The sequence below is a fragment of the Scyliorhinus torazame genome, chromosome 6 (genome assembly GCF_047496885.1).
Source record: "Scyliorhinus torazame isolate Kashiwa2021f chromosome 6, sScyTor2.1, whole genome shotgun sequence".
Taxonomy (NCBI): domain Eukaryota; kingdom Metazoa; phylum Chordata; class Chondrichthyes; order Carcharhiniformes; family Scyliorhinidae; genus Scyliorhinus; species Scyliorhinus torazame.
In genome coordinates, this window is record NC_092712.1 from 78,794,032 (window position 1) to 78,821,121 (window position 27,090).

At 47.9% G+C, this 27,090-nt stretch overlaps 1 protein-coding gene across 3 annotated transcripts in view; it reads left to right on the top strand.

The window, feature by feature from the left end:
* Positions 1-27,090, top strand: part of znf438 (zinc finger protein 438) — a 311,227-nt gene that overhangs the window by 178,542 nt on the left and 105,595 nt on the right. For 2 of the 3 annotated variants that reach the window (XM_072508356.1, XM_072508357.1), the window contains 2 exons: positions 2,279-2,367; positions 26,429-26,517. In XM_072508356.1, the coding sequence (XP_072364457.1) occupies positions 2,279-2,367; positions 26,429-26,517 (178 nt within the window). Of the gene's footprint in view, positions 1-2,278; positions 2,368-26,428; positions 26,518-27,090 lie in introns of those variants that run through there. The other variant, XM_072508358.1, reaches the window with a different exon arrangement.

Genomic DNA, 27,090 nt, shown 5'->3' on the forward strand with positions numbered 1-27,090 from the left:
TTGTTTTGAGTATGCGTAAAGAAAAACAATGGCAAGGGTCAGCAGCACTTCAAATCTGAGCTCCTCAAAAAAAAAACGATTGACAATGTGCACTTGCAGCAAAGTTCTTGATTTTGTCAGCTCGGGTCTCCTGGATACCAAAGATCCATCAAGGATCCATTGTATCGGAACCTGTCTGGCTGTCTGTGATTGAGGTGAATGGCATTTGGTACCTTGCATGAAATGATGCCTGTATCACAGCTCAATATTTCAGAAGCAGCTGGGGCTTGTTGACCATGTTACATGCTTGTTACTGGAGCTGTTTTCCTTGGAAATTCGTGTTTTAAATAGATTGTTTAAAACATAAGCTCTAAACCCACTATTACATAACAATAATCTAATTAGTGTTCACATTACCCCCAGGTGTACTGGAAACAAAGTCACGGAGGAATGTATTACACCAGTAAACACAACCTGCTCTTGAAACTCATTTACCTAATTAACTTTTAATGTATAGTATAAACAGGAGACACATGGGGTATGGCTATACCCTAGTTGTGAATCTGAACAACTAAATAAATGCCAGGCCTCTGCTTAATAATGCACATAGAATCATAGAATCCCTACAATGCAGAAGGAGGCCATTTGGCCCGTCAAGTCTGCATCGACCCTCAGAAAAAGCACCCGACGCAGGCCCACTTCCCCCTGCCCTATTTCTGTAACCCCACCTAACCTTTTTGACACTAATGATCAATTTAGCATGGCCAATCCACCGAACCTGCACATCTTTGGACTGTGGGAGGAAACTGGAACACCCGGGGGAAACTCACAGGGAGTATGTCCAAACTCCACACAGTCGCCCAAAGTTGGAATTGTACCCCGTTGCTGGCGCGATGAGGAAGCAGTGCCACCGTGCCACCTAATCTTGATCTGAGGTGTTTTTGATTGATTGCTTTATGCAAGATGAAATAATGAGATGCAGTTGAAACCAATAGAGTCGTGGTGGAGTGATGTGGGCATTGCTTGAAATATTCATAGTTACCCCTGTGAGCAACTTGCATTAAGTGGCATTACTTGTAACCTATAGTCTATAGAACTGTATCAATGGGAATACCTTGATAAATGGGTTTCAAAACTTTTCTAAAGAGCTTTTCCCCATCCCTCTTCTCTAATTCCTTTGAGGCTATTAAACTCTCTTCAGTAATGCTCATGTGCACGTGCTTCCAAGAAGGAAACAACCAGAAGCAAAAGTCTTAGCTGAGTTTTCCTTTGCTATTCTTTGGAGTTGAGGCTAGTTATAGCATCCTACTATCAGCTTGGGTAAGATGAGCTCATTCAGCATAGACCGGGGTATTCTTATTAGTCTATACGATTCAGCTACTCACTGGATTAATTAGGGGTCTTACGGCACATGCTTTTTTTGAAAATGTGTTCTCGCTTATTAGTGGCAAATGCAATTTGCTTTAAATCCCCTCTTGTGAGGTCATTTTCAGACCTTGACACAGTCCACAAAAAAGTTACTTGGACACAAAGTTCTAATTCCTATTTGGAAGGTCAATGCTCATTGAGCGATTGACCAAGAAGTTAAACGGGACAAGCAGAGGTTCTTGAAGAGGCTGGAAGAGTTATTTATTATCAAGATTTTGTGCACAGGCACGTCTAAAAGATGTTTCAATGAGCAATTCTGACTTGATGGATGGGAAGAAATGGATAGTCAGGAAATTAAGTTTTTTTTTAAAAAATGGTCTGAATGTTTTAGATATAACCAGAGGGATGCTCCGTTACGCCGGCCGTTCAATGAGGTTTCCCATTGTCGGGCAGCCCCACGCCGTCAGGAAAGCCCCAGGCTGCCGGGAAAACGGAGCATCCCGCTGGCGGAGAATCCAGCCCCCTGGGCTTTCTGTCAGCGATAGTTGAGAAATTTGTTTCTTTGCTGTGGTTATTTAATGTTGGTGTCTTGATTAAAATAACAAAGTAACAGAGCTGTCAATCTTGATCAATTAAAGGTCATTAATATGCAGAAACCATGACAAAATAGTGCCATGTTAACTCCTTTTCCCCAAAAGATTTCTACAAGCTCTATTGCCCAAATTGCATAAGGTATTGGATATAAACTTTAGTTGCAGTTGGTAAAACATTAAACTTCAGTTTTATCACCACCAGAAGAGCTTTAATTAGAGCATAAAACATTATTTTGATTCAGCCGCTTGTATCCAACTTAGATTTTTGGCTGATGAAAGAATATGACATTTACTCATCACTTTTCTAATAACATCTCAATTCTTAACTGTTGTTGCAGCCATAGGACAGACGCCAATGAACGAAGATCAAAATGGCGATTCCAAAGAAATTATTGAAGAGTCTATAAAGAAAGAAACAGTTTTTCAGGTAAATAACTAAGAAATGGGTCCAATTTTATACAGTTTTTCAACTGAAAGCCAGAAGACCGAGAAGGGCACAAATGAATTTGGTTGTAATAAAATTGAAAAAAGATGTGCATGTTATTTTAACCTGGTGGTATTGTTAAAAATTACATATGTACAGACCCATTAGGAGAGGGAGTAGGCCATTTGGCCCTTCGAACCGGCTCTGTCATTCAATAAAATCATGGTTGATCGGATGGTGACCTCCACTCATACTCCTGTCCTACCCCCTGATGACCTTTGACTCCCCTTTAGTCAATAATCTATTTACCTCTGCCTTAAAAATGTTAGTTTTTTTTGCGGAAGAAAGTTCCAAAGACTCACGGCCCTCGGAACAAATTGTCTCCTTATCTCCGTCCAAATGGGAGACTGTGTTCCCTAGATCTAGTCCCTCCCACAAGGGTGAAAGCATCCCATCAGCAGCTCTTCTCTCTCCTCCCCCCCCCCCCCCCAGTCCAGCCCCCTCAGGACCTTCTGTTTCAATAAGGCCGCCTCCCATCCTTCTAAACTCCAACAGGTACAAGTTCAACCTTTCATTGGAAGACAATCTCTAAGGGCGGCATGGTGGCCCAGTGGTTAGCACTACTGCCTACGGCGCTGAGGTCCCGGGTTCGATCCCGACCCCGGGTCACTGTCCATGTGGAGTTTGCGCATTCTCCCCGTGTCTGCATGGGTTTCACCCCCACAACCCAAAGATGTGCAGAGCAGGTAGATTGGCCAAACTAAGTTGCCCCTTAATTGGAAACAAAATAATTGGGAACTCTGTCTTCTTTTTAAAAAATAAATTTAATCTCCCCCCCCCCCCCCCCCATAATACAGCTAAACTTCTACAGACGGTAATTTAACTGTCACCTTGTTGCTGTGAGAATGGAATCACGTAATTGTCAAACCAACTAAGGACAGCAGATTTACTTCCTGAAGGTGCATTTGTGAACCAGGTGGGCTTTTATTTTCAGATTTATACAACTGAATTTGAATCTGAAACTGTCATAGTGGAATATGAACTTCATTTTCAGGAATATTTGTTCAGCTTGGGTAACTAGTCCAGTAACAGCTGCTATACAAATAAGATGCACACATTTACTTGCATACATAGTGTACAAAATTCTTGACTAAAGTTGGGACAGTTTAAATCTTTTATTCTGTTTTAATTTTATAAACCAATTTTGCAGTTTTGGCAAAGGATCTCAACGCTGGCAAGTCAGTTTGATAGAACTGAGTTTTGACTGGTACTGCAAATAGTCAGATAATTATGTTAATTTTCTTCTGTCCGTATAAAGCTAACTTGCTGTGCGAACCTGTATCGAATTCTTCATAATAATTCATATCCTAATTTTCAAGGAAAGGCATGTGGATAAAGAGGAGCTAAAACTGCTGAATGACATCCTGATTTCACCTCAGTGTGTAGTCTTTAGATATATTTGAGCATTAAAATGTATATGTATATTTTTTTTAATTTTCAAACTGGGAATGGAGCAGGGGAACAGAACAAGAGAATAGTCATAAATTCAGCTCCCCTCCTCATAAGTAGATATGCAACATAAAATTATACAAAAAGGAAAACCGTAAACCTAACAGTTGACAGTAATTCTTTCATGTAAAAGACAAATGGTTGCCATCTATAAAAACATTTCTCAGTTGATCCCCTCATGACATCTTTGATCTTCTCCAGATATAAAAAGGACATTGTCTTTTAACCACATCGAGGGTGGTTTGGGGGATTTCCAGATTAATAAAATCCACCTACGAGCTATTAATGAAGGAAATGCAATAATATCTGCTACAATGTTAGTGAGACTGATCGGCGTAGCTAAGATTTTGAATATGGCTGTTAAAAGACAGTACTGTAGGTCATGGATAGATAGAATCTACGGCACGGAGACAGGCCCTTCGGCTCAAACTGGTCCATGCCAACCAAAAAGTCCATCTAAGCCAACCCATTCGCCTGTATTTGGCCCATATCCCTCTAAACCTTTCCTATCCATGTGTCTGTCCAAATGCCTTTTAAATGTTGTCAATATCCCTGCCTCAACCATTTCCTCCAGCAGCTCATTCCACATACGTACCACCCTATGTGTAAAAAAAGCAAAAAAAAGGTTGCTCCTCAGGTTCCCATTAATTCGTTCCTCTCTTAACTTGAAGCTATGCCCTCTAGTTCGCGATTCCCAAACTCTGGGAAAAAGATTGAGTGCATTCATCCTATCCATGCCTCACATGATCTTATACACCTCTATAAGATCACCACTCGGTCTCCTGCACTCCAAAGAAAAAATTCCTAGCCTGTCCAATCTCTCCCTGAAACTCAGTCCCTCGAGTCCTGGCAACATCCTTGTAAATCTCTTCTGCAATCTCTCCAGTTTAATAGCATCTTTCCTGTAGCAAGGCAACCAAAATTGAACACAATACTCCAGGTGTGGCCTCATCAACGTCCTGTACAACTGCAACATAACTTCCCAACTTCTTTACTCAATGCCCTGACTGATGAAGGTCAGCATGCCAAAAGCCTTCTTCACTGCCGTATCTACCTGTGACTCCACCATTGGAGAACCGTGCACCTGAACTCCAAGGTCCCTGGGTTACGGGGATAGGGTGGAAGTGAGGGCTTAAGTGGGTCGGTGCAGACTCGATGGTCCGAATGGCCTCCTTCTGCACTGTATGTTCTATGTGTTCCAAGGTACTCTCTACGGTCAACCATTCACCGCAAAAGTCTTATCTTGTTTTTACTTTCCAAAATGCACCACCTCATACTTATCTGCATTGAACTCCATTTGCCATTTCACGGCCCACTTCTCCAGCTGATCAAGATCCTGCTGCAATTTTTGATAACCTTCCTCACTGTCTATAATACCACCTATTTTAGTGTCATATGCAAACTTACTGATCATGCCTTGTACATTCTCATCCAAATCGTTAAATAGATAACCAACAGCAATGGGCCCAGCACTGACCCCTGAGGCACACCACTAGTCACAGGCCTCCAGTCCGACCAGTATCCTTCCACCATTACCCTCTACTTCCTACCATCAAGCCAATTGTATATCCAATTAGCCAGCTCACCCTGGATTCCATGTGATCTAACCTTCCAGAGCAACCTACCATGTGGAACTTTATTCAAGGCCTTGCTTAAGTCCATATAGACGTCGTCTACCGTCCTGCCCTCATCAACATTCCTGGTCTCTTTTATCAAAGAACTCTAACAAATCTGCAGTGCATGATCTCTCATGTACAAAGCCGTGCTCACTACTCCTAATGAAACCCTGTCTTTCCAAATGTCTGTATCCAGAATATTGGCAAGTGTGTCGGAAAAGGATGACCAGAAGCTGAACAGCTTTAGACAGGACCACAATGTGTGGTCAGTGAGAGCAAGTGAGCACCTGTCCACATTTATTGTCTGTATTGGGGGAAAACCTGCTAATTCTGGCCTTCGTAAAGCTCAGCCTCCCAATCCATTCTGACCTTCTGGAGAGGGGACCAAGGTATGAAGGGAGAGAATGAGCAGCAGGAGTGTGGCTCCATGGGCAGCACGGTGGCACAGTAGTTAGCACTGGGACTACGGCGCTGAGGACCCGGGTTCGAATCACGGCCCTGGGTCACTGTCCGTGTGGAGTTTGCACATTCTTCCCGTGTCTGCATGCGGCTTACCCCCACAACCCAAAAGATGTGCAGGTTAGGTGGATTGGCCATGCTAAATTGCCCCTTAATTGGAAAAGAAAAATAATTGGGTACTCTAGGAGTGTGTCTCTATAAGGCACCAGTTTGGACTTGGGTCGTGACACCACGTCAGGATTATTTGGATATTGGCCATCCAGTAATGATACAGTAAATCAGGAAGAGCTAGACCACAACTCGTCTCCCCCTCTGAAGTATTGCTCTGCAAGCTCGCCCAGGTGAACGAGGACATTAGCATTAAAAAAAACGTAATAATCTTTATTAGTGTCACATGTAGGCTTACATTAACACTGCAATGAAGTTACTGTGAAAAGCCCCTAGTCACCGCACAATAACGCCTGTTCGGGTACACAGAGAGAGAATTCAGAATGGATTTGTTTGGACTGGATTTGTTTATTGTCACGTGTACCGAGGTACAGTGAAAAGTATTTTTCTGCGAGCAGCTCAACAGATCATTAAATACATGGGAAGAAAAGGGAATAACAGAAAATACATAATAGCTAACACAAGGTATACAATGTAACTACATAAGCACTGGCATTGGATGAAGCATACAGGGTGTTGTGTTAATAAGGTCAGTCCATAAGAGGGTAATTTAGGAGTCTGGTAACAGCGGGGAAGAAGCTGTTTTTGAGTCTGTTCGTGCGTGTTCTCAGACTTCTGTATCTCTTGCCCGATGGAAGAAGTTGGAAGAGTGAGTAAGCCAGGTGGGAGGGGTCTTTGATTATGCTGCCCGCTTTCCCCAGGCAGTGGGAGGTGTAGATGGAGTCAATGGGAGGCAGGTTTGTGTGATGGACTGGGCGGTGTTCGCGACTCCCTGAAGTTTCTTGCGGTCCTGGGCCGAGCAGTTGCCATACCAGGCTGTGATGCAGCCAGATAGGATGCTTTCTATGGTGCATCTGTAAAGGTTGGTAGGGGTTAATGTGGACATGCCGAATTTCCTTAGTTTCCTGAGGAAGTATGGGCACTGTTGTACTTTCTTGGCGGTAGCGTCGACGTGGGTGGACCAGGACAGATTTTTGGAGATGTGCACCCCTCGGAATTTGAAACTGCTAACCATCTCCACCTCGGCCCCGTTGATGCTGACGGGGGGGTGTAGAGTACTTTGCTTCCTGAAGTCAATGACCAGCTCTTTAGTTTTGCTGGCATTGAGGGGGAGATTGTTGTCGCTGCACCACTCCACTAGTTTCTCTTTCTCCCTCCTGTATTCTGACTCGTCGTTATTCGAGATCCGGCCCACTATGGTCGTATCGTCAACAAACTTGGATGGATGTTATAACCTGCCTGCTTACCATTGGCTGGGGACTAATGACAATCCCACAATCCTGTGGGAGTATGAGCTTCCCCAATGAGGGGGGGGGGCGGAGAAACAATTAGTAAACTTCTAGTATAAATAAAGCTGGCCAGTTTGGAAACAGGAGGAAGGAGTACGCTGGAAAGCTGGAACCAGTACGCACAACGGATGCGTTACTATTTCCGGGCAAACAATATCACCGAAAACGAGCGGCAGGTGGTCATATTGCTCACCGCCTGCGGCCCGTATACGTTTGGAGTGATTAGGAGCCTTACGTACCCAGCTGCGCCGGACACCAAAACGTTTGATGAACTTGTGATATAGTGGGCAACATTTTAACCCAACCCCGTCCACGATAGTCCAGCGTTACCTGTTTAATACCGCTGAGAGGACCCCTGGAGAATCCCTTGCCGACTTTCTATCCAGGCTACGCAGGATTGCGGAGTACTGTGACTATGGTGAGACCTTGTCAGAAATGTTACGCGACCGTTTGGTGTGCGGTATTAACAATGCGGCCACCCAGAGAAAGTTGTTAGCTGAGCCAACATTGACTTTTCAACAGGCCATTCAAATAGTATTGTCCCGAGAGAGCGCAGAACGAGGAGTGCAGGAGCTACAGGGAATGGGAGTGCATGCCTTAGGGAGCAACCCCTTCCGTCCGAAAACGTCCACCCGCACTCCTGCGGTACCTTGGGTGAGGCGACGTCCGGACCGACGCCAGTGGCCGTCGGACATTCCTCCCCGAAGGCAGCCTTCTCCTGAACCAATGGATGAGGAGCCATGTCCGTGTCAGACTTGTAGGCGCCGACCCCGTCGCGGACGGCGGTCCTGGGGGCGCCAGAGGCGCCGTCGTTCCGACCGAAACTGGGACCAGCCCATGTGGATGAACCTGCGGCGACTACTCCTGAGGACGTGGAGACGGAGGATGACTGCCTGCAGCTGCATTGCGTGGCAGCTCCCCGTGTGGCCCCCATTAAGGTGACAGTACGGGTCAATGGTCACCCGCTTGAGATGGAGTTGGACACTGGCGCAGCGGTCTCAGTGATCGCCCAGAGGACATTCGACCGCATCAAGCAGGGTATACAGACCCTTACATTAACCGACTCACAGGCCAGGTTGGCCACCTACACGGGAGAACCACTGGATGTTGCAGGAACTACAATGACCCCTGTTCTTTATGGACGCCAGCAGGGGCGTTTCCCACTTATCGTGGTGTGCGGCTAGGGGCCCAGCCTGTTGGGTCGGGACTGGTTGCGCCATTTGCGGTTGCAATGGCAGCACATCCTCCAAACAATTTCTGGAGGGTTGACTGAGGCGCTGGGACGATACCCAGAAGTATTCCAGCCTGGTTTGGGGAAAATAAAAGGGGCCGTAGCCCGTATCCAAGTCGAACCAGGAGCCACGCCGCGCTATTTCCGGGTGTGCCCGGTGCCTTACGCCTTGCTCGAGAAGGTAGAAGGGGAGCTCACTCGTTTGGAGAGTTTGGGTATTATCAGGCCCGTCCGATTTGCTGACTGGGCAGCACCAATTGTACCTGTAATGAAGCCAGATGCCACAGTTCGCTTGTGTGGCGACTATAAACTTACAGTGAATACGGCTTCCCGACTCGACCGATATCCAATGCCTCGCATAGAGGATCTCTACGCGAAGCTTGCAGACGGACTCTCGTTCACAAAATTAGATGTGAGTTACGCCTACCTACAGTTGGAGCTGGACCTTGCCTCCCGACCATATGTAACGATTAATACACACCGGGGCCTGTATGAATATACACGGTTGCCCTTTGGAGTATCCTCTGCCTGCGCTATTTTTCAACGTGTTATGGAGGGCATTTTGAGAGGTTTACCACGTGCCGTTGTCTACTTAGATGACGTTTTGATTACAGGGACGTTGGAGCCAGGAACATTTGGAAAATCTGGAGGCTGTCCTTAGACGCTTTTCGGAGGCTGGAGTCTGTTTACGTCGCACAAAGTGCGTATTTCAGGCAAAGGAAGTAGTCTACCTAGGTTATCGGGTGGACCGCGAAGGTTTGCACCCCGTCGCAGAGAAGGTGCGTGCGATTCAACAGGCCCCCGCCCCGACTGACACTTCGTATCTTCGTTCTTTTCTCGGCCTCGTAAACTATTACGGGAAGTTCCTCCCCAATCTGGCAACTACGCTGGCCCCGTTGCACCTTCTGCTAAAGAAAAATCACACCTGGGTTTGGGGTCAGCCGCAAGAAACCGCTTTCCAGCGGCTAAAGCAATACTTGTCGTCGTCTGGGTTAATAACCCACTATGATCCTGGAAAGCCTTTGCTCGTCACATGTGATGCATCCCCGTATGGTATTGGGGCCGTCCTCTCCCACAAGATGGAGAACGGGGCCGAGCGACCGATAGCTTTCGCCTCCCGCACATTGACTGCAGCGGAGAAAAAGTACGCGCAGATCGCGAAGGAGGGCCTGGCAGTGGTTTTTGCGGTGACACGCTTCCACCAGTACCTGTATGGCCGCCATTTCACTATCGTGACTGATCATAAGCCTCTGTTGGGACTTTTCAGAGAGGATAAGCCATTACCGCCCATTGCTTCCGCACGGATCCAGCACTGGGCTTTGTTGCTTGCTGCATACGAGTATTCTCTGGAGCACAAACCAGGTACGCAGATAGCAAACGCCGACGCACTGAGCCGATTGCCTTTATCGACCGGCCCCATGTCGACCCCCACGACCGGTGAGGTGGTTTTAACCCTAAATTTTATGGACACCTTGCCTGTCACGACATCACAGATCCGTGAGTGGACCCAGACGGAGCCAGTCCTGTCAAAGGTTCGGCACATAGTCCTGTATGGTGGGCAGCATAGACAGCTCCCAGGCGAGATGCGGGCATTTTCCTCCAAACTGTCAAAATTCAGCGTGGAAGACGGCATCCTCTTGTGGGGGACGCGTGTGATTGTCCCGGAAAAAGGCCAGGAGCTGATACTCTCAGACTTGCACAATGGGCATCCAGGTGTGACCAAAATGAAAATGTTGGCCCGGAGTTATGTCTGGTGGCCAGGCCTCGACACCGACATTGAGAAGGTGGCCCAAAACTGCTCCATTTGCCAGGAGCATCAGAAGCTTCCGCCGGCCGCGCCCCTACATCACTGGGAATGGCCAGGGCGGCCTTGGGCACGCTTGCATGCAGATTTCGCAGGCCCTTTTCAAGGATCCATGTTCCTTCTATTAATCGACGCCCAGTCTAAATGGCTAGAGGTACATAAGATGCAGGGGACAACGTCCTGCGCAACAATTGAAAAGATGCGTTTGTCGTTTAGTACGCATGGCCGCCCCGAGGTGCTGGTCACGGATAACGGCACTCCATTCACGAGTGAGGAGTTTGCGAAGTTCATGAAGATGAATGGCATACGCCATATCCGCACTGCCCCATACCACCCGGCTTCAAATGGGTTGGCAGAGCGCGCAGTGTAGACATTCAAAAGAGGCCTAAAGAAGCAGTCTTCCGGATCAATGGACACAAGACTGGCTCGCTTTTTGTTTACGTATCGAACCACCCCCCATGCGGTGACTGGGGTAGCTCCCGTAGAACTCCTAATGGGCCGGAGACTTCGCACCCGCCTTAGTATGGTTTTCCCGGACATTGGCGCAAAAGTACGCCGCACATAAGAACGGTAGGGACAGGGATTTTCTCGGCATCGGCCTATTCAGCAGTTTCCGCCCGGTGACCCAGTGTTCGTTCGGAATTTTGCTGGTGGTGCCCAGTGGGTTCCTGGCGTAATCTTTCGCCAAACGGGCCCTATATCTTACCAGGTGCAAGCCCAGCGTCGTCTCCAGCGCAAACATGTAGACCACGTTCGGTCCAGAGGACTATCCCCTGCAAAGATTCCCCGCCCCCCGGAGCTCATTTCTACAGCCGCAGAGACCAGAGACAATGGAAGGTAGTCCTCACAATCTTCCACTGGTACCTCACTCGAAGCCTGCGCTGGTCGTTACAGAACCGAATGGAGCTAGAGACGCTGACATGACGGAGGCAGCAGAGTCTGACTCCGAGATGGTGACACAGGACGCATTGGAGGGGGAATCCTCGGGTCCACGGGCCGTGGATGTACAACCGTTACGCCGTTCGTCACGGAAGCGCCGGTCTCCATCTCGTTACACGCCGCCTGATCCAGCGCCGCGTGCAAATGGCGTCCGGCCTGCGGCAAAACGAGTCTGACGCCCTCCTTCGCCAGGGTCTTCGGTGGATTCCTTGGACTTTGGGGGGGGAGGGATGTTATAACCTGTCTGCTTACCATTGGCTGGGGCTAATGACAATCCCATAATCCTGTGGGAGTATGAGCTTCCCCAAAGAGGGGGGGGCGGAGAAACCATTAGTAAACTCCATGTATAAATAAAGCTGGCCAGTTTGGAACCAGGAGGAAGGAGTGTGCAGCAAGGGAAGTTGCTGCTGCTGTTATATATATATATAAATATATATAATGGAGGTGATGCGCTTCATGATCAACCTCTCGAAGCACATCATTACGACTGAAGTCGGGGCCACCGGACGGTAGTTATTGAGGCACGTTGCCTGGTTCTTCTTTGGCATCGGTATAATGGTGGTCTTCTTGAAGCAGGTGGGGACTCGGAAGTGGAGTAGGGACAGGTTAAAGATGTCTGCGAATACCTCTGCCAGCTGGTCTACGCAGGCTCTTGAGTGCACGACCAGGGATCCTGTCCGGGCCCGTCGCCTTACGAGGGTTCACTTTCAGGAAGGCCGATCTGACTTTGGAAGCTGTGATGGTGGTTATGGGCGAGTTATGGACTGCTGGGGCTCTCAACAGCGGATTGTTGGTTACCTGCTCGAACCGAGCATAGAATGCATTGAGTTCATCGGGGAGGGGTGCGCTGCTGCCGGAGATGCTGCTCGGCTTCGCTTTGTAGCCCATTATGTTGTTTAGTCCTTGCCACAATCGCCGAGATTCTGTCTGTGACTCTAGCTTGGTTTGATATTCTCTCTTGGCATCTCGGATGGATTTGCGGAGGTCGTACCTGGATTTCTTGTATAGGTCAGGGTCGTCTGACTTGAACGCCTCAGATCTGTCCTTCAGCAGGGAGTCAGTCTCGTGATTGAGCTACGGTTTCCGGTTGGGGAACGTATGTACTGCTTTCTTTGGCACACAGTCGTCCACACATTTGCTGATGAAGCCTGTGACAGTGGTGGCATACTCATTTAAGTTGGTCGCTGAGATCTTAAATATGGACCAGTCCACTGTCTCTAAGCAGTCACGTAAGAGCTCTTCTGTTTCCTCAGACCAGCACTGCACGACCTTCTTAGCTGGATTCTCCCGCTTGAGTTTCTGCTTGTAAGCCGGGAGAAGGAGCACCGTCTTATGGTCTGATTTCCCAAAGTGCTTCACCTTGTTAGGTGAATGTCCAATTCATCGTTCGGGAGGAAATGTGATGGGCAGTTTGTGTACAGCCAAGCGCTACAGCCAAGCCCTACAATCATCAAAGAGTTAATGATCAGATCATCTGTTGTATTGTTTTTTGTTGAGGGATAAATATTGCCAGCGCACTCTGGTGAATTCCCCTGATCATCTTTGAACAGTGCCTTAGAAGGGCTGGAGAGTTGGGGATGAAGTACTTCCAACAATTGGGTTGCGACAGAACGGACACTCTTTGAATGATTGTCAAATGTAACGGGTCATTGATTGAATCAGGAGTGGAGGGATATTCAGTTGCCAGAGGAGTGAAAATAACACGAGTCAAAAGGATGCAATGGAAGGCGGCTTTGTTTAGTTCCGAGCTCTCAAAATTAATGTTATGATATTCTTTGCTGGGCACAGTTAGGACGGGGAGGATATAATGCATGAGAACTCACCAGGTTTTTTTGCACAGCAGGTCGCGCCAGAAATTTTGCATTTGTACGTCTAATCTCAGTTTTCTTTCCCCTGGCTGAGCAGATTTTGCCAAGGATTTTAAATGCTTTAAAAGATTGCATTTTCAGCAGCACACTAAAGGGAAGGTTTGCAGTTGCACTATTCCTGAACATTAAGACAATCTTCGCTCCTTCATACCCAGTTTCATCAATTCTAATCTTTGATATTATGTTGGATGAAGTATGGTGAAAGAGTGTAGGTTACCTCTTCAACATTCAAGGGGGTTCAGTGTAAAGGTGAATAGCCAAAGCCTCTACCAGGGTGAATGGTATTTTAAAAAAATTAATTTTCGGGATGTTGGCGTCGCTGGTTAGGCTAGCATTTATTGCCCATCCCTAGTTGCCCTTGAGAAGGTGATAGTGAGTTGCTGTCTTGAACAGGCGCAGGTCAAAGAGACACAGCCTGAGTGAGTGAGACACATCCAGAGTGGGATTTTGAAACTTGGTAATTTGGTGCAGTGAGGTAATTCGGTGCAGAGTGGGAGAAGGTGCTTTTTCCCTACTGTTTTGTGTTCTCTCTTTCTTCTGGCCTGTAACTTTTAATCAGCACAGTACGAAGTCTTACAACACCAGGTTAAAGTCCAACAGGTTTGTTTCGATGTTGGACTTTAACCTGGTGTTGTAAGACTTCGTACTGTGCTCACCCCAGTCCAACGCCGGCATCTCCACATCATGGCTTTTAATCAGCAGGGAGAGAACCTGAGAGCATCTGAGACCCTCAGAAGGCAAGTATGTGATTTTTACTCATTTTTACTTTTATTACCTTTTCAAATTGTGTGTGTGGGATGGCGGGGCGGGGCGGGGGGGGGGGGGGGGGGGGGGGGGTGGGGGGCACTGAAGTGACATCACAGAAAAGCTGTGACCTGATTGGCTGGTTGGGAATCTACACTCAATTAAAAAAATTAAGCATTGGTAAACTAATTAAACATAATTACTTAATTATAATTTAGAGGGGTATCTAAGCCAGAGATCGAAGAGCATTTAGCTTTCACATTTATAGTAGAAATCTAGTGCTGGGAAACATATAGTTAACAGTAACTTTTTAAAAAACACTTAACTTTAATTTACTAATTAATTGACGCAATGTCAGTTAGAGGGGTGCAGTGCTCTGACTCTGAGATGTGGCAGGTCTGGGAGGCTTCCAGCATCCCGGATGGCTTCATCTGCATTAAGTGCACCCAACTGGACTCCTCACAGACCGCATGGTTCATGTGGAGCAGCAGTTGGATGCACTTAGGAGCATGCAGGTGGCGGAAAGCGTCATAGATAGCAGTTATATAAATGTGGTCACACCCAAGGTGCAGGCAGAGAAATGGGTGACGACCAGAAAGGGCAGGCAGTCAGTGCAGGAATCCCCTGTGGTTGTCCCCCTCTCGAACAGGTATACCCCTTTGGATACTGTTGGGGGGGATAGCCTATCAGGGGAAAACAGCAGCAGCCAGAGCAGTGGCACCACGGCTGGCTCTGATGTTCAGAAGGGAGGGTCGAAGCGCAGAAGAGCAATAGTCACAGGGGACTCTATAGTCAGGGGCACAGATAGGCGCTTCTGTGGACGTGAAAGAGACTCCAGTGTGGTATGTTGTCTCCCTGCTGCCAGGGTCCAGGATGTTTCTGAATGGGTAGCGGGCATCCTGAAGGGGGAGGGCAAACAGGCAGAGGTTGTTGTACATATTGGTACTAACGACATAGGTAGGAAGGGGCATGAGGTCCTGCAGCAGGAGTTCAGGGAGCTAGGCAGAAAGTTAAAAGACAAGACCTCTAGGGTTGTAATCTCGGGATTACTCCCTGTGCCACGTGCCAGTGAGGCTAGAAATAGGAAGATAGAGCAGCTAAACACGTGGCTAAACAGCTGGTGTAGGAGGGAAGGTTTCCATTATCTGGACCACTGGGAGCTCTTCCGGGGCAGGTGTGACCTATATAAGAAGGACGGGTTGCATCTAAACTGGAGAGGCATAAATATCCTGGCCGCGAGGTTTGCTAGTGTCACACGGGAGGGTTTAAACGAGTATGGCAGGGGGGGTGGGCACGGGAGCAATAGGTCAGAAGGTGAGAGCATTGAGGGAGAACTAGGGAATAGGGACAGTATGGCTCTGAGGCAGAGCAGACAGGGTGAAGTTGCTGAACACAGCGGGTCTGGTGGCCTGAAGTGCATATGTTTTAATGCAAGAAGTATTACGGGTAAGGCAGATGAACTTCGAGCTTGGATTAGTACTTGGAACTATGATGTTGTTGCCATTACAGACACCTGATTGAGGGGAGGGCAGGATTGGCAGCTAAATGTTCCAGGATTTAGATATTTCAGGCGGGATAGAGGGGGATGTAAAAGGGGTGGCGGAGTTGCGCTACTGGTTAGGGAGAATATCACAGCTGTACTACGGGAGGACACCTCAGAGGGCAGTGAGGCTATATGGGTAGAGATCAGGAATAAGAAGGGTGCAGTCACAATGTTGGGGGTTTACTACAGGCCTCCCAACAGCCAGCGGGAGATAGAGGAGCAGATAGGTAGACAGATTTTGGAAAAGAGTAAAAACAACAGGGTTGTGGTGATGGGAGACTTCAACTTCCCCAATATTGACTGGGACTCACTTAGTGCCAGGGGCTTAGACGGGGCAGAGTTTGTAAGGAGCATCCAGGAGGGCTTCTTAAAACAATAAGTAGACAGTCCAACTAGGGAAGGGGCTGTACTGGACCTGGTATTGGGGAATGAGCCCGGCCAGGTGGTAGAAGTTTCAGTAGGGGAGCATTTCGGGAACAGTGACCACAATTCAGTAAGTTTTAAAGTGCTGGTGGACAAGGATAAGAGTGGTCCGAGGGTGAATGTGCTAAATTTGGGGGAAGGCTAATTATAACAATATTAGGTGGGAACTGAAGAACCTAGATTGGGGGCGGATGTTTGAGGGTAAATCAACATCTGGCATGTGGGAGGATTTCAAGTGTCAGTTGAAAGGAATTCAGGACCGGCATGTTCCTGTGAGGAAGAAGGATAAATACGGCAATTTTCGGGAACCTTGGATAACGAGAGATTTTGTAGGCCTCGTCAAAAAGAAAAAGGAGGCATTTGTCAGGGCTAAAAGGCTGGGAACAGACGAAGCCTGTGTGGAATATAAGGAAAGTAGGAAGGAACTTAAGCAAGGAGTCAGGAGGCCTAGAAGGGGTCACGAAAAATCATTGGCAAATAGGGTTAAGGAAAATCCCAAGGCTTTTTACACGTACGTAAAAAGCAAGAGGGTAGCCAGGGAATGGGTTGGCCTACTGAAGGATAGGCAAGGGAATCTATGTGTGGAGCCAGAGGAAATGGGCGAGGTACTAAATGAATACTTTGCATCAGTATTCACCAAAGAGAAGGAATTAGTAGATGTTGAGTCTGGAGAAGGGTGTGTAGATAGCCTGGGTCACATTGAGATCCAAAAAGACGAGGTGTTGGGCGTCTTGAAAAATATTACGGTAGATAAGTCCCCAGGGCCTGATGGGATCTACCCCAGAATACTGAAGGAGGCTAGAGAGGAAATTGCGGAGGTCTTGACAGAAATCTTTGGATCCTCAGTCTTCAGGTGATGTCCCGGAGGACTGGAGAATAGCCAATGTTGTTCCTCTGTTTAAGAAGAGTGGCAAGGATAATCCAGGGAACTACAGGCCGGTGAGCCTTACGTCAGTGGTAGGGAAATTACTGGAGAAAATTCTTCGAGACAGGATCTACTCCCATTTGGAAGCAAATGGACGTATTAGTGAGAGGCAGCATGGTTTTGTGAAGGGGAGGTCGTGTCTCACTAACTTGTTAGAGTTTTTCGAGGAGGTCACAAAGATGACTGATGCAGGTAGGGCAGTGGATGTTGTCTATATGCACTTCAGTAAGGCCTTTGACAAGGTCCCTCATGGTAGACTAGTACAAAAGGTGAAGTCACACGGGTTAGGGGTGAGCTGGCAAGGTGGATACAGAACTGGCTAGGTCATAGAAGGCAGAGAGTAGCAATGGAAGGATGCTTTTCTAATTGGAGGGCTGTGACTAGTGGTGTTCCGCAGGGATCAGTGCTGGGACCTTTGCTGTTTGTAGTATATATAAATGATTTGGAGGAAAATGTAACTGGTCTGATTGGTAAGTTTGCAGACGACACAAAGGTTGGTAGAATTGCAGATAGCGATGAGGACTGTCAGAGGATACAGCAGGATTTAGATTCTTTGGAGACTTGGGCGGAGAGATGGCAGATGGAGTTTAATCCGGACAAATGTGAGGTAATGCATTTTGGAAGGTCTAATGCAGGTAGGGAATATACAGTGAATGGTAGAACCCTCAAGAGTATTGAAAGTCAGAGAGATCTAGGTGTACATGTCCACAGGTCACTGAAAGGGGCAACACAGGTGGAGAAGGTAGTCAAGAAGGCGTACGGCATGCTTGCCTTCATTGGCCGGGGCATTGAGTATAAGAATTGGCAAGTCATGTTGCAGCTGTATAGAACCTTAGTTAGGCCACACTTGGAGTATAGTGTTCAATTCTGGTCGCCACACTACAGAAGGATGTGGAGGCTTTAGAGAGGGTGCAGAAGAGATTTACCAGAATGTTGCCTGGTATGGAGGGCATTAGCTATGAGGAGCGGTTGAATAAACTCGGTTTGTTCTCACTGGAACGACGGAGGTTGAGGGGTGACCTGATAGAGGTCTACAAAATTATGAAGGGCATAGACAGAGTGGATAGTCAGAGGCTTTTCCCCAGGGTGAAGGGGTCAATTACTAGGGGGCATAGGTTTAAGGTGCAAGGGGCAAGGTTTAGAGTAGATGTTCTGAATACTGAAGGAGGCTGGAGAGGAAATTGCTGAGGCCTTGACAGAAATCTTTGGATCCTCGCTGTCTTCAGGGGATGTCCCGGAGGACTGGAGAATAGCCAATGTTGTTCCTCTGTTTAAGAAGGGTGGCAGGGATAATCCCGGGAACTACAGGCCGGTGAGCCTTACTTCAGTGGTAGGGAAATTACTGGAGAGAATTCTTCGAGACAGGATCTACTCCCATTTGGAAGCAAATGGACGTATTAGTGAGAGGCAGCACGGTTTTGTGAAGGGGAGGTCGTGTCTCACTAACTTGATAGAGTTTTTCGAGGAGGTCACTAAGATGATTGATGCAGGTAGGGCAGTAGATGTTGTCTATATGGACTTCAGTAAGGCCTTTGACAAGGTCCCTCATGGTAGACTAGTACAAAAGGTGAAGTCACACGGGATCAGGGGTGAACTGGCAAGGTGGATACAGAACTGGCTAGGCCATAGAAGGCAGAGGGTAGCAATGGAGGGATGCTTTTCTAATTGGAGGGCTGTGACCAGTGGTGTTCCACAGGGATCAGTGCTGGGACCTTTGCTCTTTGTAGTATATATAAATGATTTGGAGGAAAATGTAACTGGTCTGATTAGTAAGTTTGCAGACGACACAAAGGTTGGTGGAATTGCGGATAGCGATGAGGACTGTCTGAGGATACAGCAGGATTTAGATTGTCTGGAGACTTGGGCGGAGAGATGGCAGATGGAGTTTAACCTGGACAAATGTGAGGTAATGCATTTTGGAAGGGCTAATGCAGGTAGGGAATATACAGTGAATGGTAGAACCCTCAAGAGTATTGAAAGTCAAAGAGATCTAGGAGTACAGGTCCACAGATCACTGAAAGGGGCTACACAGGTGGAGAAGGTAGTCAAGAAGGCATACGGCATGCTTGCCTTCATTGGCCGGGGCATTGAGTATAAGAATTGGCAAGTCATGTTGCAGCTGTATAGAACCTTAGTTAGGCCACACTTGGAGTATAGTGTTCAATTCTGGTCGCCACACTACCAGAAGGATGTGGAGGCTTTAGAGAGGGTGCAGAAGAGATTTACCAGAATGTTGCCTGGTATGGAGGGCATAAGCTATGAGGAGCGATTGAATAAACTCGGTTTGTTCTCACTGGAACGAAGGAGGTTGAGGGGCGACCTGATAGAGGTATACAAAATTATGAGGGGCATAGACAGAGTGGATAGTCAGAGGCTTTTCCCCAGGGTAGAGGGGTCAATTACTAGGGGGCATAGGTTTAAGGTGAGAGGGGCAAAGTTTAGAGTAGATGTACGAGGCAAGTTTTTTACACAGAGGGTAGTGGGTGCCTGGAACTCACTACCGGAGGTGGTAGTGGAGGCAGGGACGATAGGGACATTTAAGGGGCATCTTGACAAATATATGAATAGGATGGGAATAGAAGGATACGGACCCAGGAAGTGTAGAAGATTGTAGTTTAGTCGGGCAGTATGGTCGGCACGGGCTTGGAGGGCCGAAGGGCCTGTTCCTGTGCTGTACATTTCTTTGTTCTTTTGTATGTACGAGGCAAGTTTTTTACGCAGAGGGTAGTGGGTGCCTGGAACCCGCTACCGGAGGAGGTGGTGGAAGCAGGGACGATAGTGACATTTAAGAGGCATCTTGACAAATACATGAATAGGATGGGAATAGAGGGATACGAACCCAGGAAGTGTAGAAGATTGTAGTTTAGTCGGGCAGCATGGTCGGCACGGGCTTGGAGGGCCGAAGGGCCTGTTCCTGTGCTGTACTTTTCTTTGTTCTTTGTTCTAGTCCCTGAGGTGTAGGTATACCTACAGTGCCGTTAGGGAGGGAATTCCAAGGATTTTGACCCAGCAACGATGAAGGAAAAGTCAGGATGGTAAGTGACGTAGAGGGGAACCTCCAGGTGGCAGTGATCCCAGGGATCTGCTGCGCTTGTCCTTTAAGATAGTAATGATAGTGGGTATGGAAGGTATTGCCTGAGGAACTTTGGTGTCAGCGCTTGTAAAAGAAAAATTCTGTTTATTGGGGAAGAAGAAATCTGCAGGTGCCATGTTATGTTCTGGGGTCTTGAATCAAAAAACTGCTCCATGTGCATGCCACAAAGCCCAGGGAAAACTGCCTACCAGCAGAACTGGTAACCCAGAACATACCATCACTCTGCATCATCGGCTGCACTATTGCAAACCCAGCTATTTTGGACCTGGAATCTGGGCTAAGATTCTGGGTGTATCACAATTTACTTGTCAGGACCAGCATGTGGTGATGGCGGTTGTATTGGGGAAGCAGCAACCTAATGGCCAGAGAGCTATTTTGCTTCCTCCTGCTGCATTGCTCCCACTGAGCCTGCTTAGCAAAATATTCTAGCATGCCTGGCTTGTGAGTGTAGAGGAATTCCCCAGCTGTTGCACTGTCAGAAGGCTTGTCTGGACTGAAGACCACTGCGGTGACAACTGAATGGACACCTGTTGTGAAGCCCCAGTGACTGACTGGGTTCTAAGTGCAGTGGGAATATCTCGAATGAATGATTGTGCAATTGCTGTAGAGTTGCTGTAGAGTCTGTGAACTTCACCAGAAGAAGCTATTTTGACTGACCTCAACATATTTGGGGTTTGGATAGAGAGAACTTGAAGCAGGAATTCAAGGACCTGGTTTCTGTTAAAAGGTGGACATGCGGAAGAATTGCCAAGAAGCTGGGGCACAGCTAGAAAAAGCTTATCCGACTTCCGGGTGCGGCGATGACCAGCTGAGTCGCACGTTTCGGCAGCTCCCGGTGGAACGGACTTTTCGGCTCTTAATAAGAGCCCCAACGGCAATTTTAACGGCTAAAAGTACTGTGCGGTGAACCAGAAGGGAATCCACCCTGGATACGGATGAAAAAAGGAGAGGAAGGTGGCCGGATTGCGGTGGATCCTTTAGAGCAGCGGCAAGGAAGGCAAGCAAAAACCAAGATGGCGTCGGAAGGTGGCAGTTTAACATGGGGCCCTGAACAACACGAGTTTCTGAAACGCTGCGTGGAAGAACTCAAAAAGGAAATGAAGAAGGAGCTGTTGGCCCCGATATTACAGGCGATCGAAGGGCTAAAGGAGGAGCAAAAGACCCAGGAGCGGGAGCTTCGGGTCGTGAAGGCAAAGGCTGCCGAGAATGAGGACGACATACAGGGCCTGGTGGTGAAGACGGAGATGCACGAGGCACACCATAAACTATGTGTGGAAAGGCTGGAGGCGCTGGAGAACAACGCGAGGAGGAACAACCTAAGGATTCTTAGTCTTCCTGAAGGTGCGGAGGGAGCGGACGTCGGGGCATATGTGAGCACGATGCTGCACTCGTTAATGGGAGCGGAGGCCCCGGCGGGTCCGCTGGAGGTGGAGGGAGCATACCGAGTGATGGCGCGAGGACCGAGAGCAGGAGAAATTCCTAGAGCCATAGTGGTGAGATTCCTCCGTTTAACGGATAGAGAGATGGTCCTTAGATGGGCAAAGAAAACTCGGAGCAGTAAGTGGGAGAATGCGGTGATCCGCGTATACCAAGACTGGAGTGCGGAGGTGGCGAGAAAGAGGGCGAGTTTTAATCGGGCCAAGGCGGTGCTTCACAAAAAGAAGATAAAATTCGGAATGCTGCAACCGGCAAGACTGTGGGTCACATATCAAGGGAGGCACCAGTACTTTGAGACGGCGGATGAGGCGTGGACTTTTATCGTGGAAGAAAAATTGGAATGAGCGGGTTATTAAAAAAAGAACGTTTGAAACAAAGTGGTGGAGCGAGTATGGGGGGGCGAAGAGGGGGGTAAAAAGGGGGGAAAGAGGAGTTTTATGTTATTAATCCTGCGATGTGGTAACTTTTCTCTCTTCCACAGGAGGTGGTGGGGGGAGGAAAGGAGGTGGAGGAGATGGGGCGCTGGCCATTGGGGGCGGGGCCAAGGGGGAAGCGCGGGCTTGGTTCCCGCACTATGATAATCATGGCGGGAATAGGGAAGCAGGAAGGAGGGGGCGTCGCACGGTGCGAGCCGAGGTCACGGGGGGAAGCCAAGGTCGGCCAGAGTTTGCTGACTTCTGGGAGCAACATGGGGGGTGTAACTCCGCTAGTGGGGGATCTAGTGGGAGGGGGGAATTATTGGGCTGCTGCTGCTGGGGAGAGGGGGGAGCTGGCATGGGGTGGGATGGGCGGGGGGGGCACCGCCTGGGGGGGACACAGCTGCGTGGGAACCGGGTGAGGAGCTGGAAAAAGGGGATGGCTAATCGACAAGGGGGGGGGGGGGTAAAAAGCCCCCCAACTCGGCTGATCACATGGAACGTGAGAGGGCTGAACGGGCCGATAAAGAGGGCACGGGTACTCGCACACCTTAAGAAACTTAAGGCAGACGTGGTTATGTTACAGGAAACGCACTTGAAACTGATAGACCAGGTGGGACTACGCAAAGGTTGGGTGGGGCAGTTGAATTTTACAGGAAATATGTGGACTTGCTCGCCCTGCTACTGATGAGGACCTTTAATGAGGCAAAGGAAAGGGGACAGCTGCCCCCGACTATGTCTGAGGCAACGATATCGCTTCTCCTAAAGAAGGAAAAGGACCCGCTGCAATGCGGGTCCTATAGACCTATTTCCCTCCTAAATGTAGACGCTAAGATTCTGGCCAAGGTAATGGCAATGAGGATAGAGGATTGTGTCCCGAAGGTGGTCCATGAGGACCAAACTGGGTTTGTGAAGGGGAGACAGCTGAATACGAATATACGGAGGCTGCTAGGGGTAATGACGATGCCCCCACCAGAGGGGGAAGCGGAGATAGTGGTGGCGATGGATGCCGAGAAAGCATTTGATAGAGTGGAGTGGGATTATCTGTGGGAGGTGCTGAGGAGATTTGGTTTTGGAGATGAGTATGTTGGATGGGTGCAGCTGTTGTATAGGGCCCCAGTGGCGAGTGTGGTCACGAATGGACGGGGATCTGCATACTTTCGGCTCCATAGAGGGACAAGGCAGGGATGCCCTCTGTCCCCATTATTGTTTGCACTGGCGATTGAGCCCCTGGCAATAGCATTGAGGGGTTCCAAGAAGTGGAGGGGAGTACTTAGAGGAGGAGAAGAACACCGGGTATCTCTGTATGCGGATGATTTGTTGTTATATGTAGCGGACCCGGCGGAGGGGATGCCAGAGATAATGCGGACACTTTGGGAGTTTGGAGAATTCTCAGGATATAAACTGAACATGGGGAAAAGTGAGTTGTTTGTGGTGCATCCAGGGGAGCAGAGCAGAGAAATAGAGGACTTTCCGCTGAGGAAGGTAACAAGGGACTTTCGTTACTTGGGGATCCAGATAGCCAAGAATTGGGGTACATTGCATAGATTAAATTTAACGCGATTGGTGGAACAAATGGAAGAGGACTTCAAGAGATGGGACATGGTATCCCTGTCACTGGCAGGGAGGGTGCAGGCGGTTAAAATGGTAGCCCTCCCGCGATTCCTCTTTGTGTTTCAGTGCCTCCCGGTGGTGATCACGAAGGCTTTTTTCAAAAGGATCGAAAAGAGTATCATGAGTTTTGTGTGGGCCGGGAAGACCCCGAGAGTGAGGAAGGGATTCTTACAGCGTAGTAGGGATAGGGGGGTGCTGGCACTACCGAGCCTAAGTGAGTACTACTGGGCCGCCAATATCTCAATGGTGAGTAAGTGGATGGGAGAAGAGGAGGGAGCGGCGTGGAAGAGATTGGAGAGGGCGTCCTGTAGGGGGACTAGCCTACAAGCTATGGTGACGGCCCCATTGCCGTTCTCACCGAAGAAATCCACCACAAGCCCGGTGGTGGTGGCGACTTTGAAAATTTGGGGACAGTGGAGACGGCATAGGGGAAAGACGGGAGCCTTGGTGGGGTCCCCGATAAGAAATAACCATAGGTTTGCCCCGGGGAGAATGGATGGGGGATTTGGAATATGGCAAAGAGCAGGAGTAACGCAACTGAAAGATCTGTTTGTGGATGGGAAGTTCGCAAGGGAATGCATTCCGGTATATGCAACTGAGGGCTTTTGCGAGGCAACAGGTGAGGGAATTCCCGCAGCTCCCGACGCATGAGGTGCAGGACAGAGTGATCTCAAAGACATGGGTGGGGGACGGTAAGGTGTCAGATATATATAGGGAAATGAGGGACGAGGGGGAGATTATGGTAGATGAGCTGAAAGGGAAATGGGAAGAAGAGCTGGGGGAGGAGATTGAGGAGGGGATGTGGGCAGATGCCCTAAGTAGGGTAAACTCATCGTCCTCGTGTGCCAGGCTAAGCCTGATTCAATTTAAGGTGTTACACAGGGCGCATATGACTGGAGCACGGCTCAGTAAATTTTTTGGGGTAGAGGATAGGTGTGCGAGATGCTCGAGAAGCCCAGCGAATCACACCCACATGTTCTGGTCATGTCCGGCACTACAGGGGTTCTGGGTGGGGGTGACAAAGGTGCTTTTGAAAGTAGTGGGGGTCCAGGTCGAACCAAGCTGGGGGTTGGCTATATTTGGGGTTGCACAAGAGCCGGGAGTACAGGAGGCGAGAGAAGCCGATGTTTTGGCCTTTGCGTCCCTAGTAGCCCGGCGCAGGATACTGTTGATGTGGAAGGAAGCCAAGCCTCCGGGGGTGGAGACCTGGATAAATGACATGGCAGGGTTTATAAAGCTGGAACGGATTAAGTTCGTCCTAAGGGGATCGGCTCAAGGGTTCACCAGGCGGTGGCAACCGTTCGTCGAATACCTCACAGAAAGATAGAGGGAATGGAAAAGAAGAAGGTAGCAGCAGCAGCTCGGGGTGGGGGGAGGGGGGGGGGGGGGCGGTGGAGGAACCAGAAGGACTCACAGGGTTGTTAATATATATGTATAATATGTATAGGTCGTTGCTATAAATAATTGTATATTGGACTGTTAAATCATATTTTTGGAGAGTGTTTATCTGAGACAAGGCAGTTGCCACTTAGTTTTAGTTTTCGTTTTTGTTATATATTATTTATTCTTTGTTTATAAAACAGGTCATTGTTATTTATACTGTTATATTATTGTGTAAAGGATACACCATGTACTGTGATGGTTGACCAAAAATTTTCAATAAAATATTTTTAAAGAAAAAGCTTATCCTTCTTCTTTACAAAAGCTTCTTATCATAGGATCAGAGAATTTACAGTGCAGAAGGAGGCCATTCAGCCCATCGAGTCTACACTGGCCCCTGAAAGAGCACCTTACCCAAGCCCACACCTCCACCCTATCCCCGTAACCCAGCAACCCCACCTAAACTTTGGACACTACGGGGCAATTTAGCGTGACCAATTCACCTAACCTGCACGCCTTTGGACTGTGGGAGGAAACTGGAGCACCCGGAGGAAACCCACGAAGACACGGGGAGAACGTGCAGACTCCGCACAGACAGTGACCCAAGCCAGGAATTGAACCTGGGACCCTGGCGCTGTGAACCAACAGTGCTATCCACTATGCTACCGTGCCGTTATCTTTGGTATCATACTGAACCTCCTCTTGTACCCTTTTGTGGCTTTGGCATCCTTTCTAAACAGAATCCCCAAATGTGTACACATTCTAACTGAAGCCTCATCAATAATTTGTATTAGTTTTGCATTATCCTGTTGTGCTTCAACATGTTGAAAAGCTATGTGGGATCGCAATAGCGAAGATACCACAAATAGCTGCCTCTGAAATCCAAGTCCATATTGATGACTCCTCTCAGATTTAAAACATTGTTGATTTAAACTCCACTGCAGGATAGTCTTTATTTTGGTGCAGTACTGAGGCAGTGCTGCACTGTTGGAAATACTGTCCTGCAGGTGAGGCCAACCAAGCTCCTGTCTTTCTGTGTTGGTATTCTCATTGAGCATGAAAAATACAATGCAATAATTAAAGTAGAGCAAGCAGTTCTGGTAATCATGACTAACATTACACTATCCATCGAAACAAACATCAGATTAACTGGCCATTCATTTCATTGTTGCATGTGGGATCTTGCTTTGTGCAAAATTACTCTTGCATTTGTGTACAACAACAAAAGTCACCTCCTTTGCTTTATCTCTCCCTCTCTCTCGCTATCAGCCTTTTCAGGTAATTTTGAATCAAAAAAATAAAATGTCAGAAATGGGAGGTTATTTTTTAAGAATGGAAAAGTCAGGAAGAGTGGATGGTTTGATTGCTTCATTAATTAATGAAAAGCATGTTGTGCAACATTTTTCTCATTGTTATGCCTGGAGTTTGCTCAGCATTGCAGCCCCTTGGTGACCATGATAGACTCTACATTTGTCTCAAACCTTTGATTCTAACACACTGATAAAGCACAACATTGATTGCTTACTTTCTCTCTCTTTCCCCCCCCCCCCCCCCCCGTCCTGCCCATATGTCTAACCTGCAACATTATCTGTCTTCCTGATGCAGGATGGAAAGTATAAGGTGCATGAAGATGACCTAAGTGAAGATTCTGCAGCTGTGACTGACCAAAGAGAGATTCTTCAAAATGAGACAAAGTTAGTATTAAGAAATATTGAAATACTAGGAACAATGCAGCCAAAAAATCAATTAAAACTTAAATTGGTATTTATTTTCCTTTTAATGTTAATTTTAAGTCCCTCATTTCCTCTCTCCGGAGGAAATTGATTCATGCAGCCCTCCAGATCTGTATCTTTCTGTATGCTAGCAAATATAATATGTGGCACTAATTTGAGCAGAGCGAGTGTTACAGCCAAGTTTGATCCTGTCTTCATATGACATCCAACTGTGTACTTTTAGCACAGGTTGCCAGACAGCATTTAGAAGCCAGCACTGCAGATTAATTTTCCTTCCTAACATAGAAAAGCTGAGTCTAATTCTAGCATCGCATCATTGCTCCTGCTAAGTTAACAAAGAGCGAACTGGAGTATTATGGATCTTCATAGAACCTGTAGAGTTTCCATTGCCCGAAAGTGTTCACAAATAATACTCATTACACATATGCAACAGAGGAGATGGCACAGTAGGAATTGGATCTTTCCGAGTTACAGAATGTCTGTTGCATATGTGATATCAATGTCCCAGAGAGAGGGAACAGCTATAACATCTTT